General features: G+C 42.4%; 2 protein-coding genes across 2 annotated transcripts in view; one reads left to right on the top strand and one right to left on the bottom strand.

Moving 5' to 3' along the window:
• Positions 1-13740, bottom strand: part of MIPEP (mitochondrial intermediate peptidase) — a 110937-nt gene that overhangs the window by 43039 nt on the left and 54158 nt on the right. Inside the window, exons 14-15 of the mRNA XM_088458542.1 lie at positions 6945-7054; positions 3863-3937 (exon numbers count right to left, since the gene is read on the bottom strand). Of these exons, the coding sequence (XP_088314668.1) occupies positions 3863-3937; positions 6945-7054 (185 nt within the window). The remainder of the gene's footprint in view (positions 1-3862; positions 3938-6944; positions 7055-13740) is intronic.
• On the top strand, positions 5-3580 carry LOC148474461 (uncharacterized). Its single transcript, XM_088458556.1, has 5 exons — positions 5-84; positions 904-1697; positions 1746-1994; positions 2130-2717; positions 2934-3580. Exons 1-5 carry the CDS (start codon positions 5-7, stop codon positions 3578-3580), a joined length of 2358 nt encoding a protein of 785 aa, XP_088314682.1.

The raw sequence follows: 13740 nt of genomic DNA, 5'->3' as shown, positions 1-13740 counted from the left end.
AGGCATGCGTAAAGACCATGTATTTTGTTTACCACTTTCTTACTTAGCTGTATCATTTGTGACAAAGCTGTCTCTCCTTCCGCAGTAAGAGTGGGACAAAGTATAGAGTAATAAAACGGTAATAACTAAAAGGTGAACAGATGTTTAAACAAAGCGTTAACAAAAAAATAAAAAAAAGCACCCATGAGAAATTACAGTCTAACAGAGGAAGGAGTGGAGCATTGGGTGGCACAATATGTTGGAGCACTGTTGATATAGGGCAGAGGCATACGGCCTGCGCACCCAAACATCTACTTGTGGTTTCTCATGTTCCATTGGGGGACCATGGACCTCATTCAGAGCCGGACGCTATTTGCGCTCGCTCAGAAAAAAGGGGTGGCTATTCAAATGAACCGTTCGCTCTTTGCGGTCTGATCACGCCTCTAGGTCTGAACGAGCGAAAACTTGCGGTCGTTTTTTGGAAAACTACGCCCCCTGGCCGCTCGCATCCTACGTCATGTCCACTATTTATTAGATTAATCGAGTACATCGACCAGCGTATGAACTGCTCGCTATTCTTGTGGTTGGTTTTTCCAACTGCAATCTTGCGAGCAGTTCTGACTATAAAATAACCCAGTGACGTGGTCAATGACGCTGCTGGATTAATTATGCACACCCTTAAAACGCCCGTTATGACCTTTAAGCACGCCTGCGTTCGGATCTCCACTCCCCGTTTTCAAGCACCTTCCCCTGTTACCATCCACATACGCCTCCTCCTGTCATTCAAAATAGCAGGCATTCGCTATTTAGCGAACAAACGATTTTCGGCCGCACTGACTGGTTCGCGCATGCGTATTACGATCCGTACGCATGCGCAGTTGTGCAAACATCGCTCGGAACGAACGGCCGCTTGGGGGGGGGGAGAGGAGAAGGAGGAGAAGGCGAAGACGGAGAAGGCGAAGGAGAAGGCGAAGAAGAAGGAGAAGAAGAAGGCGAAGAAGGAGGCGAAGAAGAAGGAGAAGGCAAAGAAGGAGGCGAAGAAGAAGGAGAAGGCAAAGAAGGAGAAGGCGAAGAAGAAGAAAGCGAAGGCGAAGAAGAAGAGAGCGAAGAAGAAGGCGAAGAAGAAAGCGAAGAAGAAGGAGAAGGCGAAGAAGGCGAAGGCGGAGAAGGAGAAGAAGAAGGAGAAGAAGGAGAAGAAGGCGAAGAAGGAGAAGGCGAAGAAGAAGGAGAAGGCGAAGAAGGAGAAGGCGAAGAAGGAGAAGGCGAAGGAAAAGGCGAAGGAGAAGGTGAAGAAGGAGAAGGCGAAGAAGGAGAAGGCGAAGAAGGAGAAGAAGAAGGCGAAGGAGAAGGCGAAGAAGAAGGAGAAGGCGAAGAAGGAGGCAAAGAAGAAGGAGAAGGCGAAGAAGGAGGCAAAGAAGAAGGAGAAGGCAAAGAAGGAGAAGGCGAAGAAGAAGAAAGCGAAGGCGAAGAAGAAGAGAGCGAAGAAGGCGAAGAAGGAGAAGGCGAAGAAGGAGAAGGCGAAGAAGGAGAAGGCGAAGAAGAAGGAGAAGGCGAAGAAGGAGAAGAAGGAGAAGGCGAAGAAGGAGAAGAAGAAGGCGAAGGAGAAGGCGAAGAAGAAGGAGAAGGCGAAGAAGAAGGAGAAGGCAAAGAAGGAGAAGGCGAAGAAGAAGAAAGCGAAGAAGAGAGCGAAGGCGAAGAAGAAAGCGAAGAAGAAGAAAGCGAAGGCGAAGAAGAAGAGAGCGAAGAAGAAGGCGAAGAAGGAGAAGGCGAAGAAGGAGGCGAAGAAGAAGAAAGCGAAGAAGAGAGCGAAGAAGGCGAAGAAGAAAGCGAAGAAGAAGGAGAAGGCGAAGAAGAAGGAGAAGGCAAAGAAGAAGGAGAAGGCAAAGAAGGAGAAGGCGAAGAAGAAGAAAGCGAAGAAGAGAGCGAAGAAGGCGAAGAAGAAAGCGAAGAAGAAGAAAGCGAAGGCGAAGAAGAAGAGAGCGAAGAAGAAGGCGAAGAAGGAGAAGGCGAAGAAGGCGAAGAAGGAGGCGAAGAAGAAGGAGAAGGCAAAGAAGGAGAAGGCGAAGAAGAAGAAAGCGAAGAAGAGAGCGAAGAAGGCGAAGAAGAAAGCGAAGAAGAAGAAAGCGAAGGCGAAGAAGAAAGCGAAGAAGAAGAAAGCGAAGGCGAAGAAGAGAGCGAAGAAGAAGGCGAAGAAGGAGAAGGCGAAGAAGGCGAAGAAGGAGGCGAAGAAGAAGGAGAAGGCAAAGAAGGAGAAGGCGAAGAAGAAGAAAGCGAAGAAGAGAGCGAAGAAGGCGAAGAAGAAAGCGAAGAAGAAGAAAGCGAAGGCGAAGAAGAGAGCGAAGAAGAAGGCGAAGAAGGAGAAGGCGAAGAAGAAGGAGAAGGCGAAGAAGAAGGAGAAGGCGAAGAAGGAGAAGGAGAAGAAGACGAAGGAGAAGGCGAAGAAGGAGAAGGCGAAGGCGAAGAAGGAGGCGAAGGCGAAGGAGAAGGCGAAGAAGGAGGCGAAGAAGAAGGAGAAGGCAAAGAAGGAGAAGGCGAAGAAGAAGAAAGCGAAGGCGAAGAAGAAGAGAGCGAAGAAGAAGGCGAAGAAGAAGGAGAAGGCAAAGAAGAAGAAGGCAAAGAAGAAGAAGGCAAAGAAGAAGAAGGCGAAGAAGAAGGAGAAGGCAAAGAAGAAGGAGAAGGCAAAGAAGAAGGAGGCGAAGAAGGAGGCGAAGAAGAAGGAGAAGGCAAAGAAGGAGAAGGCAAAGAAGGAGAAGGCGAAGGAGGAGAAGGCGAAGGAGGAGGAGGAGGAGGAGGAGGAGGAGAAGAACAAGGAGAAGAAGAAGAACAAGAAGAAGAAGAACAAGAAGTACAAGAAGAAGAAGAACGAGAAGAAGAAGAAGAACGAGAAGAAGAAGAAGAACGAGAAGAAGAAGGAGAAGAAGAAGAACAAGAAGAAGAAGAACAAGAAGAAGAAGAACAAGAAGGAGAAGAACAAGAAAGAGAAGAAGGAGAAGAACAAGAAGAAGGAGAAGGAGGAGAAGAAGAAGAAGAAGAAGAAGAAGAAGAAGAAGAAGAAGAAGGAGAAGAAGGAGAAGAAGAAGAAGAAGAAGAAGAAGGAGAAGAACAAGAACAAGAAGAAGAACAAGAAGAAGAAGGAGAAGAAGAACAAGAAGAAGAAGAACAAGAAGAAGAAGAACAAGAACAAGAAGGAGAAGAACAAGAAGAAGAAGAACAAGAAGAACAAGAACAAGAAGAACAAGAACAAGAAGAACAAGAACGAGAAGGAGAAGAACGAGAAGGAGAAGAACAAGAAGAACAAGAAGAAGAACAAGAAGAAGAAGGAGAAGGAGGAGAAGAAGAAGAAGAACAAGAAGAAGAACAAGAAGAACAAGAACAAGAAGGAGAAGAACAAGAAGAAGGAGAAGAACAAGAACAAGAAGAACAAGAAGGAGAAGAACAAGAAGAACAAGAACAAGAACGAGAAGAACGAGAAGAAGGAGAAGGAGGAGAAGGAGAAGAACAAGAAAAACAAGAAGAACAAGAACAAGAAGAACAAGAACAAGAAGAACAAGAAGAACAAGAACAAGAAGAACAAGAACAAGAAGAACAAGAGCAGGACTAGGAAAAGTCAGTGGAGGCTTTTCTAAAATTAAGTTTCAGCAAACACCTTGGCTGAAAGCCTTAATGTGAGAAGGAGAGGGGGAGAGAGGGAGAGAGGCTACTCTGTGACTATGACAATTGTAATTTTTAACCCTAGAGGTCCCATGTGGTATTACTACAAGTGCAAATGTACCACTGATGCAAACAATGTAAGGAAATGTTACTATGTTGTAAAATAACCTACTCACACCATCCCCAGCACTGATTCTACATAGTGTAAGCCCACAGGGAGAGATTCACTTACCTGAAGCTGCATGTCTGAAGCGGCCCCAACTTTTTTGGACTCACAGAGGCGAGAAACCATAGGTTTGGGCAATGGCTAAAGTAGAAAAAACCCCAAACAAACAATGGCTTAAAACATCACTTACAACATTTTTAGAACATTTTTAGATCTAGTTACTTAACACATAACTTAATCCCATTACGCTTTACCTAGTTCATAGACATCTACATTACACTGTTTTGCCATCGTTGCCTTGCTACCCAATGCATGCAACTATCGTAACTAAACGGTCAACATGTAATCCTGCCAACTTTAAAACCAGTAAGGCTTTCTTCCCATGCACTTTTCATTGAGCCAATCATTTTGATCAGTACATAAATGTGTTTTATCCAGTTTTGTTCAGAATATCTGTTAGTAACATCCACAGAGACAACCGAGTAATACAAGACATAGGAGGGTAACAGCTGGCAGCCTGAAGATGGACGTAGAAGTAACATTGCGTCTTTAACTCAATTCAGTCAGTGTTTCTAGTGCTGCAGCTTCTGACCAATATTTATTACTTGACAAATATTTGACTCAGAAGTACATACTCATCACCTAACAGATGTTCAGCAACAATGTGTATAAAACCACCAAATGTAACTCAATTCTTGTATGTAGCATTTGTTGGACAATATACATCAATCAGCCATAACAATAAAACCACCTCCCTAATATTGTGTTGGTGCCCCTCGTGCCAACAAAACAGCTCTGACCAGTCAGGGCTTGGACTCCACAAGACCTCTGAAGGTGTCCTGTGATATCTGCCACCAAGACATTAGCAGCAGTTCCTTTACGTCCATTAAGTTGGGAGGTGGAGCGTCCATGGCAACACCTCGGTCATGTTCCTCAAGCCATTCCTGAAAGAGGCCACTGCCTTCAGGAAATACTGTTGCCATAAAGGGGTATACTTGGTCTGCAACAACGTATAGGTAGGTTGTAACATCCACTTGAATGTCAGGACCCAAGGTTTCCCCAGAGAATCACACTACCTCCCGCCACCTTGCCTTCTTCCCATAGTACATCCTGATGCCATCTCTTCCCGAGGTCTAACAACGCACCCAGTTATCTACTTGATGTAAAAGAAAACATGATTCATCAGACCAGACCATCTTCTTCCATTGCTCCATGGTCCAGTTCTGATGCTCACGTGCCCATTGAAGGCGCCTCAATGGTCAGTATGGGCAGTCTGACCGGTCTGCGACTACTAAGCAAGCTGTGATGCACTGTTTGTACTGATACCCTTCTATCTCAGCCAGCATTACTTTTTCAGTAATTTGTGCTACTGTGGCTCTTTTGTGGGATAGCACCAGACGGGCTAGCCTTCGCTCCCCATGCACATCAATGAGCCTTGGGCACCCATGACTTTACAGGTGGTCCTTTCTTGGACCACTTTTAGTAGGTACTAACCACTGCATAATGGGAGCACCCCACAAGAACAGTCGTGTTGGAAATGCTCTGACCCAGCCATCTGGCCATCACAATTTGTCCCTTGTCAAAGTAGCTCAGATCATTAAACTTGCCCATTTTTCCTGCTTCCGACTTATCAACTTCAAGAACGGACTGTTCACTTGCTGCTAATATATCCCATCCCTTGAATAGTGCCATTGCAAATAGATAAATCAGTGTTATTCACTTCACCTGTCAGTGGTTTTAATGTTATGGCTGATCAGTGTATATGTTGGAATAGCCAACTACTGTACTTTCCATGAAGTATGCTTAGTGAGCAATGCACTGTATATAGTAAACATACATCTGGCAGCTGCATGTACTGAATCTATTTAAATAATACAAAAAAAGTTTCCTGTAATAGGGAACAGACACCAAATAGTGCGGTACCGAATTAAAGATTATTATTATGCCAAGCGAATACTTGGTGTCACTGAACAATCTGAAACAGGAGTAGGGGTCAATAAAACATTTCTAATACAATGCAGTACATTAAGAGACGAAATCTGAAGAAGACATTTTAAAAGATGTAAACCAGGGATGGGGAACCTCAGGCCAGAGGGCCGTATAAGGCCCCCGGAATCATTTGGTGTGGCCCTCTGAATATTTTCTGCTAGCCTCATCTGGCAAGCAGAGTGCCTACATTGGCACCATGCAGCCAGAATCTCGCCTGGAGCGTCCTTAGGATGCGTCAGATGGTCACACTGCTGCCCTTACAGCTCCCCGGAGCATCCTCAGGATGTTCCGGGCATTGCAATGATCACCAGCAATTATGGTCCCGCCTCCGTGTGACATCACATGCAGGGAGCGTGGTCTGCACCAGACCCTCGAATAATGTTATATATATTAAAATGGCCCTCGGACAAAAAAAAGGTTCCCCACCCCTGATGTAAACCAATGGTGGGTCTACAAGCGCGACTTTGCTAATGGGTGTCAATAGAGGTACAAGCCTTGGGAATCTTAAAGTATATTGTGTTGTGGCTATCTACGCTTACTCAGTCTTTCCATCCCACTATACACTGTTGTATCTTTATACAACAGTCACCCCTAATGGCACGCTCATGCATGCTTAAAGCATGGTCTACAGTGGAGGTGCTCCTTGCTAATAAGCACAGTGGACTACCCCTCAGGAGCTCTGCAAATCTGCAGGACCACAAACACATCATCATCTCTACACTACAGACAGATCACTAAATACCTTTACAATCAGTTGGTGTGATATTAGACTGTGGGAAAGGGATCTGAGGAACTGGATTAAGCAAAAGCATTGCTCAACCTGCCTGACCCCTTGGTGCAAGAAACCCTTTATCAAGCATTCTAAGAATCCTACAATGGAAAAACCAGACAGCAAGAGAGGGGCCTCACTAAAACATTTATTTTTTAAAATGATCTGCAATATTCACTATGAAGAAATGCAAAGCTTGATAGGTTTTTAATAAAACACCATTTATAGTGGTAAAATGAAAGAATCATATAGTCATACCCTCAACTATTAACAGACAAGAAGTTCACAAGACCACAGCACAGAAACTGTTCGTCTGGTTTGATCCAAATCTCTAGGTGCATAATTGCCTTCAATGATTTACACATTATACGGTTACCAAGATACGGTTACCTGTCCAGTCTGGTAATGCCGTGCAAACTGGTTTACTACCCGGTAATCACTGGCAAAATATTCCATGAGTATAGAAGGGACTTCAGCAAAATCTGTAGCACATCTGGTACCTAGAAAACAGGACGCGTGAAAAAGGTTCATTAAGACTAAATGGAAAGTACACAAGTCTCAGGTGTACTGGTCATCACATAGTGGAGGGCGGCCCCAGCCTAGGAATCAGTGGCACTATTAGGGCTTCAATGCGGTAATTTTCTGCGCTGGGAAAAGGGTGGTAGCCTCGGGCTTTAACCCCTGGGGCTATTCAATTACAGCCTCTCTTCCTCGCTTGGTAAATTACCAGCTATCTGGCGTTAACCCATAGAATCCGAGATATGTCCCCGGATCTAAGGGTTAACGTGTTCACGGCACCCACGATCAGGGCATTTAACACGAATTTCCTTATGCGAGCCGCCTATGCTAAATGCAGATCGAGGACTGTCTCGATCTGCCGGGGCTATTCAGAGCTGAACTGAATAGCCCCGGCAGATCAATTAGCCTGCGGTAATTTACTGCGGCTAATTGAATCCAGCTGTTATACTTAGGGAAATACATAGTAGAAGCAGCCTTATGTGGGCTGAACAAATAGTCCGTTACACGCTAGCAACGAAAAATTTCTCAACATTAGTTCGGCCGTCAAAACACACTGCTTCTATTCTGCAGGAGGTGGGTAAATCTAAACACCAAATAAATCAGAATTGTAAACCAGCAACAGTCCCTCACATATGGGGCAGTACCGTACCTACCTTTTTGTGCATTAATAAGGGGTATATTTACTAACCGGCATCTTTGACCGGTACATTTAAAGGCAATAGAATTTTAGCATTTATTTTTATTGCGGTATTAAACCTACCGGTCAGTATCTTGGATGATGGGTGGCTTTGACAAACCGCTGGTTAGTACATTTACCCCCTTAAGAGACCATCATCTAACCAACACACAACTTGTGCACACTGTGTCACACAGTATTACAGCAAAGTTCATCAATATTTGAACTTGACGTTCAAAAACATTAAAAAAAATATATATATCACAAGACTTTACGCCCAAGGTGCCCAGGTGACTAAAAATAAACATTTAACTTATTAAATGGAAGGAATAAAAAAAATAAAAAAATAAAAAGTAAATCACATGTTCATACAGATTTCTGAAAACAGACAATCTAATATTATTTGCACAGCTGGAAGGAGGGAGATTTAACAGCTCATCACACCCTTCGCAAACACCAGCAGGATAGTGTAAAACTGGCCCGACATGAAACGCTGAAACTCTCATTGTGTTAAATAGCAGCCTCCTCAGACACCATACACACAACAAGCTAAGCCTTCAGCCAGCATGCCGACTGTTTGTGGTAACCCAGTGTGGGTGGGTGGGGGCTGCACATGTAATGCTGTGTTTGCAGGATCTGGTTGACTTTCCATTGTACACAAAACCAATGTAGGAGAAACAGTTGCGTACACCATTGCAGGATGCTGGATAATAGATTAGGTCTCTGCTGAGGAGAAAAGGACAATCTTAGTCTGCACATGTAAACCTTTGTATTACGGACATAAAACAAACTATCCACGTTATAGGAAAGCATGTGTAAATGTTACGGGAAGGGTAGGCATCTGTGGCCATCCAGCTACTGTGAAACTATATATCCCAGCATGCCCTGACAGTTTGAGCATGAACAGCAAAACTGTGGCAGGGAATGCTGGTATGTGTAGTTCCACAGCAGCTGGAGTGCCACATGTTGCCTATCCCGTATTAGAGGCCATTAAGCTGATTAATTTAAATAATCTATCATTTAAAATGATCTAAGAAGCTGGACAGATCATGTTTTAGGGCAGCGGTTTCACCTGGTAGGCCTTGGCAGCCCATTTACGTTATATGTGCATCCAACGTTTGCAATGAACAGAATTGCTATTCTATAAAATGCTATTATTAACAAGATTTTTTTTTTTTATATGACAATAGAATTGTACATATATAAATCGCACAAATTACAATTTATAAAAAATTTAAATTAATATCTCCCTCATGTCCTCGAGGTCAATCTCCATTAGCAGACTCCCATCATTATTTTTGGAAATGCCCTCTTTTTAGAATATTTTGGTTACAAGTGCGTAAATACAATTTGGATAATTTGGTGAATTATTTGCCTTTTACCAATGAATGGGCAAAGTTTGGGATATTACCGGAAGGTCAGAGTCACAAAAGGCTGTAAAAAAACTATTACTGATAATTAGTGCGGTAGCATGTAAAGCCATCTTACAAGCCTGGATAAGTATTTCCCCTCCTACTCTAAAATTATTTAAGGAGAAGCTTTTCCATGTGCTTAACACGGAGCAGATAGAAACCACATTAGAAAGGGAAGTTCGGGTTTCTAAATTTTGAGACACATGGATCTCAATTTTGCCTATTGGTATTCAGAAACACATCCATGTATCATTCAAAAATACTCAATTGTATAATCTCCAATCACTCTGGAATCTTAACAACACCTTATAGTAGAGAATATCAATATACTTTTATATACAATGTGTGTTTGTGGAAATATTAACATTGGAATCAGGGTATACTGTATATTTATGTCCATTTATGGTTTTATTTTGGGGGTGGTGCGCTGGGTTCTCGGTCTCGCCTCATGACTACCACCAAGTGTTCCGCAGCGCCTTACAAGGTACATGACCAAAAAGTGACACAGTAAAATACAATACAATGAAGGACAAGGACATGGATAATATACATTGATACATAGGTGGCCATAATACCCACATAAGCAACAAAGCATAGGCACCAAGTGTTAGGTGTCCTAGTGGGGAGTAAGAAGTAGATGAACATAAAGCAAGGAGAAGCACAAGAGGGTAGAGGGCCCTGCTCGCAAGAGCTTACATTCTCAAGGGGAGGGGCAGACAGATGGGCATGATACAGATGTCGAAGACAGGGAGGAGAGAGCATGTAGTAGCAAGTTAGGATGAGAGCTGGAATATAGTCTATTTGTTTTTATCTGTATATTGTACAGTGTGTTTCAATTAAAAAAAAAAAAAAAGTAAACTGGGTAATAAAATGTTAGACCGCATACAGTGGCAGATGCACTAAGCTCTGGAAAGTGGTAAACTGGATAGTGATAAACTGCCAGCCAATCAGATCCTAACAATCATTTTTCAAACACAGCCTGTAAACGGAGCTTAGTATATCTTCCCCATGCTCCCTTTTACAGGGATACAATTTCATTTTGTTACCAACTACTTACTGTGATGCATGGGGCTAGAGATACCAAGGGTACTGATTTCTCTCTAGGGTAGAGATGTCGTAGGCGTTGGAGAAAGTGGAGAGAGATACAGTACCAACCAATCAGCTCCTAATTGTCACTTTACAGGTTGTGTTTGAAAAATGACAGGAGCGGATTGGCTGGTACTTTATCTCTTAATACACCTGCATGATCACTTAGATACCCCACCCCGCCGTTACAGAAAACTTTTCAAGTACCCCTGAATGTCACAGCGAGTACTTGTACCCCAGGTCGAGAACCACTGTTTTAGGGTGATGTCCTATAGCACTTTGCATTCCATGTTAACGCACAGCATCGTATGGATCCAAACTGACAATCACATGTAAACAAAACAGAAAAACTTTGCTATCGGCGCTAACAATAATGTACTGCAAATCTGTGTGTGTGCAGCAAATAAAACCAAGGGGATTTTGTCATGATTTGATCAAAGCATTTAAACAATGTAAGAAGAAAGATTATGTCAGTAACTAGGTTCACATGTTTATTTCTTTATTATAAAAATGTAACGTTAATTGGATATACCTTAAAATGTCCCTATATCAGACAATGGTCAGCTGTGTTTGAAAAATGACTGTTAGGAGCTGATTGGCTGGCAGTTTATCGCTATCCAGTTTACCATTTTCCAGAGCTTAGTACATCTGCCACATTATGCGGTCTAACATGTTATTGCCCATTTTACATTTTGTATAAATTGTAATATGTGAGATTTATATATGTAACCTGGAGATATAGTCACGTTCTGCAAATACGGGGGTGAGGGAGGGTGCAGTCACTGAACGATATAATTAACTATCACGTTCTGTGTGTATGCTCAATGTCGTTAACGACATCAAGCCCGGCAGTGCAGGGGAAACACTTAACGATCTGCTCCATGATTAAAAAAGATACGGCATTAGTCGTATGGGACTTGGCAGCTCATTAGCGCCAGGTATCTTGCGCCATATGGCGTATTGAGGTTAGGTGTATGAGGGCACATCCGTATTCAGCCACAAGTGCCGATCATATCTGCTTGCGGTTCCACATTGTTATGGGGTTGGACCTGACAAATTCTACCCTCGATGTAACCGTTAGCGGTGTCACTAATTTAGTGCCATTATAGTCATTTTCTTAACTTTGATCCCTAATGTAAAAAACAAACCGAAAGACTTCCAAACAGTCTGCATGCTTCTCGGGGGGTCTGACCTGGACTTATTATTGACCCTTTCAATTTCCAGCTCAAACCCACCAAGCGGCGGCTGCTTGGTAAATCTAGCACTCGCACATGATTTGGCTAAGTTGTGTGGCTTCATAGCACTTCTATAATAATGATAAAACTAGACCAAAGTTTCTTCTTACTATAACAGTATTCGTTAAAACAGACCATTTACGTATGAATTTCTTGCCCATCCAAAATGTTTTAAAGATAAATCGTATCATTAAGATGTATCCAGCTTAGGAGGATGTTATCTGTATGGAACACTATTCTAGATGGTTTATAATCAATTTCGACTCCAGACGTGCCAGCCAAAACGTTCTATCATTATAGTAAAAATCAGCGACGAGAGCCCATCTTTGCCTTGTCCCATTAACCAAATTTGGCTGAGCCCATAGTAAACATTGAAGAATTTTAGGGCATCTTAACGCGGCAAAAGTTTCCCTGAAACCCAAAGACTGGTAATGATTGTGGCAAAATAGGCCATTAAAACCAAAATAATTTTTTTAGCAGCCAAAGAAAGGACCAAACAAAGTTAAACATGTCTGCAAGATGCTGTTAGTTTAAATCATCTTAATGTGGTCTAAAGCTGGGCACTGTGGAATAAAGCCTACCAAGATCTGAATCAACCAGACTGGAAAGCAATACATTTAATCTAATGGGTAAAACTTGGTAAAAGAGTTTTAGTTCAGTGCTCAGAAGGGAAATGGGATAATTCATAGAATTAGAGGTCATCATCTGGCTTTGGACGAACTACAGTCCTAGCTTGTGTGGGGTCAGCACGAACATGTTCCCTTTCTATTAAAAAGTGAGGTTAAGTGTAAATGTTTTGTATTAACACATGGGGAAGTAGTACGAGTCCTGCAGTTTAAAATTATTTTGTGGATTTTAAATCGGGTTTATACTTCAATTCTTATCTCTTTATTCAGATGTTGGACAGATGTTCGAGCTTGGGTTTGTATTTTGCAGAATGCTAGATAGGGGATTTATTGCATGGAGAGTTCAACCTAGAATCTTCCAAAAAGTGATGTCATGATAAATCAAGGCTTATATCATGAATCAACATGGCTCAACAATTGGTTTGTTTGACTACGTGATAGGATCATGTTGATCCTGGAACATAGCTGATGCAGACAGGAATAAAATGTATAGTCTTTGAATTAACGTTCAGCCATGTGTCAAGCAGGCCCACATCCTACATGTGTCTCTTGTAAAGCTGGCCACACACTAGACCAACTTTCATCCAACCATACAACTAGTTGGCTGGTCGGGAAATGTGCTTGGGACCCCCCTAAAGATGTCCAGACAGGGGTGAAGAATAGCCCTTAGTTTTTCTTTTTTTTTGTTAAAATAAATATTCCTAAGTGCTATTCTTCATCGCCGCAAATATGCACCTGCAGCGGCTATTAAAAACTCAAGACTTCCTATTGAGACACAAATCACATTTACATACTAATAGATCAATTTTTAGCTCTTTTGAGCTCAACCCTGAGTTTCAACGGGGTCAGGCTGGCCAACCCTTTACATCATGGGCATCAAATGGAATTAGATCAGTGGGATGTCTATTGGACTATAATATGAAACGGCCTCTCACATTCCAACAGGCGGTGGGGAAATATAGTTTTCTATCATCCTTCCCATTTGCATACTATCAAGCTCAACATTATGTTGGTGAAATCATTAAAATTTTCTCTGCACGAGATTGGTCCAACTCTTTAGACCCCTTTTTGGCTAATCCCCCGCCCATATCTACTCATTACAATTTTCTTAGAGTAAAGCTTGATTATGAGTGTATACAAACAGGACTATCTCGTTGGCTGTGCCATTTTCCAGAACTGACAATAGATGATTTACTTAAAGCATTCGAAAAATCTTGTCATCTCATACCAGCTAGTTCCTATAAAGAACTATTTTTAAATATATTCCATAGGACATATATAAGCCCTCACAGAGGCTTCTTGATGGGGTCTTCCCCTTCGCACAAATGTTATAGATGCCAGGAAGAAAATGCAGATATATTTCACTGTCTTTGGGCATGTCCCTTAGTGAGAATCTTTTGGTTGGGTGTAAGAAATTTTGCAATTGAACACCTAGTGAACTATTTACCCTTTAATGTGGAGTGGGCCATATTGGGTATATTACCAGCAAATCAAAGGGTATCTAGGGGAGGGCGGAAACTTCTTTTGGCAATTAGTGCTGCAGCACGGAAAACTATTCTTCAGATGTGGATCCAGAGGGGTACCCCTCCTTTATCTCTGTTCCATGAGAAGTTGTTCTATCTTTTCAGGATG

The sequence above is a fragment of the Taudactylus pleione genome, unplaced genomic scaffold, assembly GCF_031769625.1.
Source record: "Taudactylus pleione unplaced genomic scaffold, aTauple2 ptg000842l, whole genome shotgun sequence".
In the NCBI taxonomy this organism is placed as follows: Eukaryota; Metazoa; Chordata; class Amphibia; order Anura; family Myobatrachidae; genus Taudactylus; species Taudactylus pleione.
Note: the sequence above shows the minus strand (reverse complement) of the source record. Positions and strands in the feature narration are given on the sequence as shown.

Excerpts from the sequence above, each read along its gene's own strand:
- LOC148474461 (XM_088458556.1), top strand. The coding sequence starts at position 5 with ATGCGTAAAGACCATGTATTTTGTTTACCACTTTCTTACTTAGCTGTA. Across the intron at positions 85-903 it reads AAGCTGTCTCTCCTTCCGCA|AGGAGAAGGAGGAGAAGGCG; the intron begins GTAAGAGTGGGA and ends GGGGGGGGGGAG. Across the intron at positions 2,718-2,933 it reads AGAAGGCAAAGAAGGAGAAG|AACAAGAAGGAGAAGAACAA; the intron begins GCAAAGAAGGAG and ends AAGAAGAAGAAG.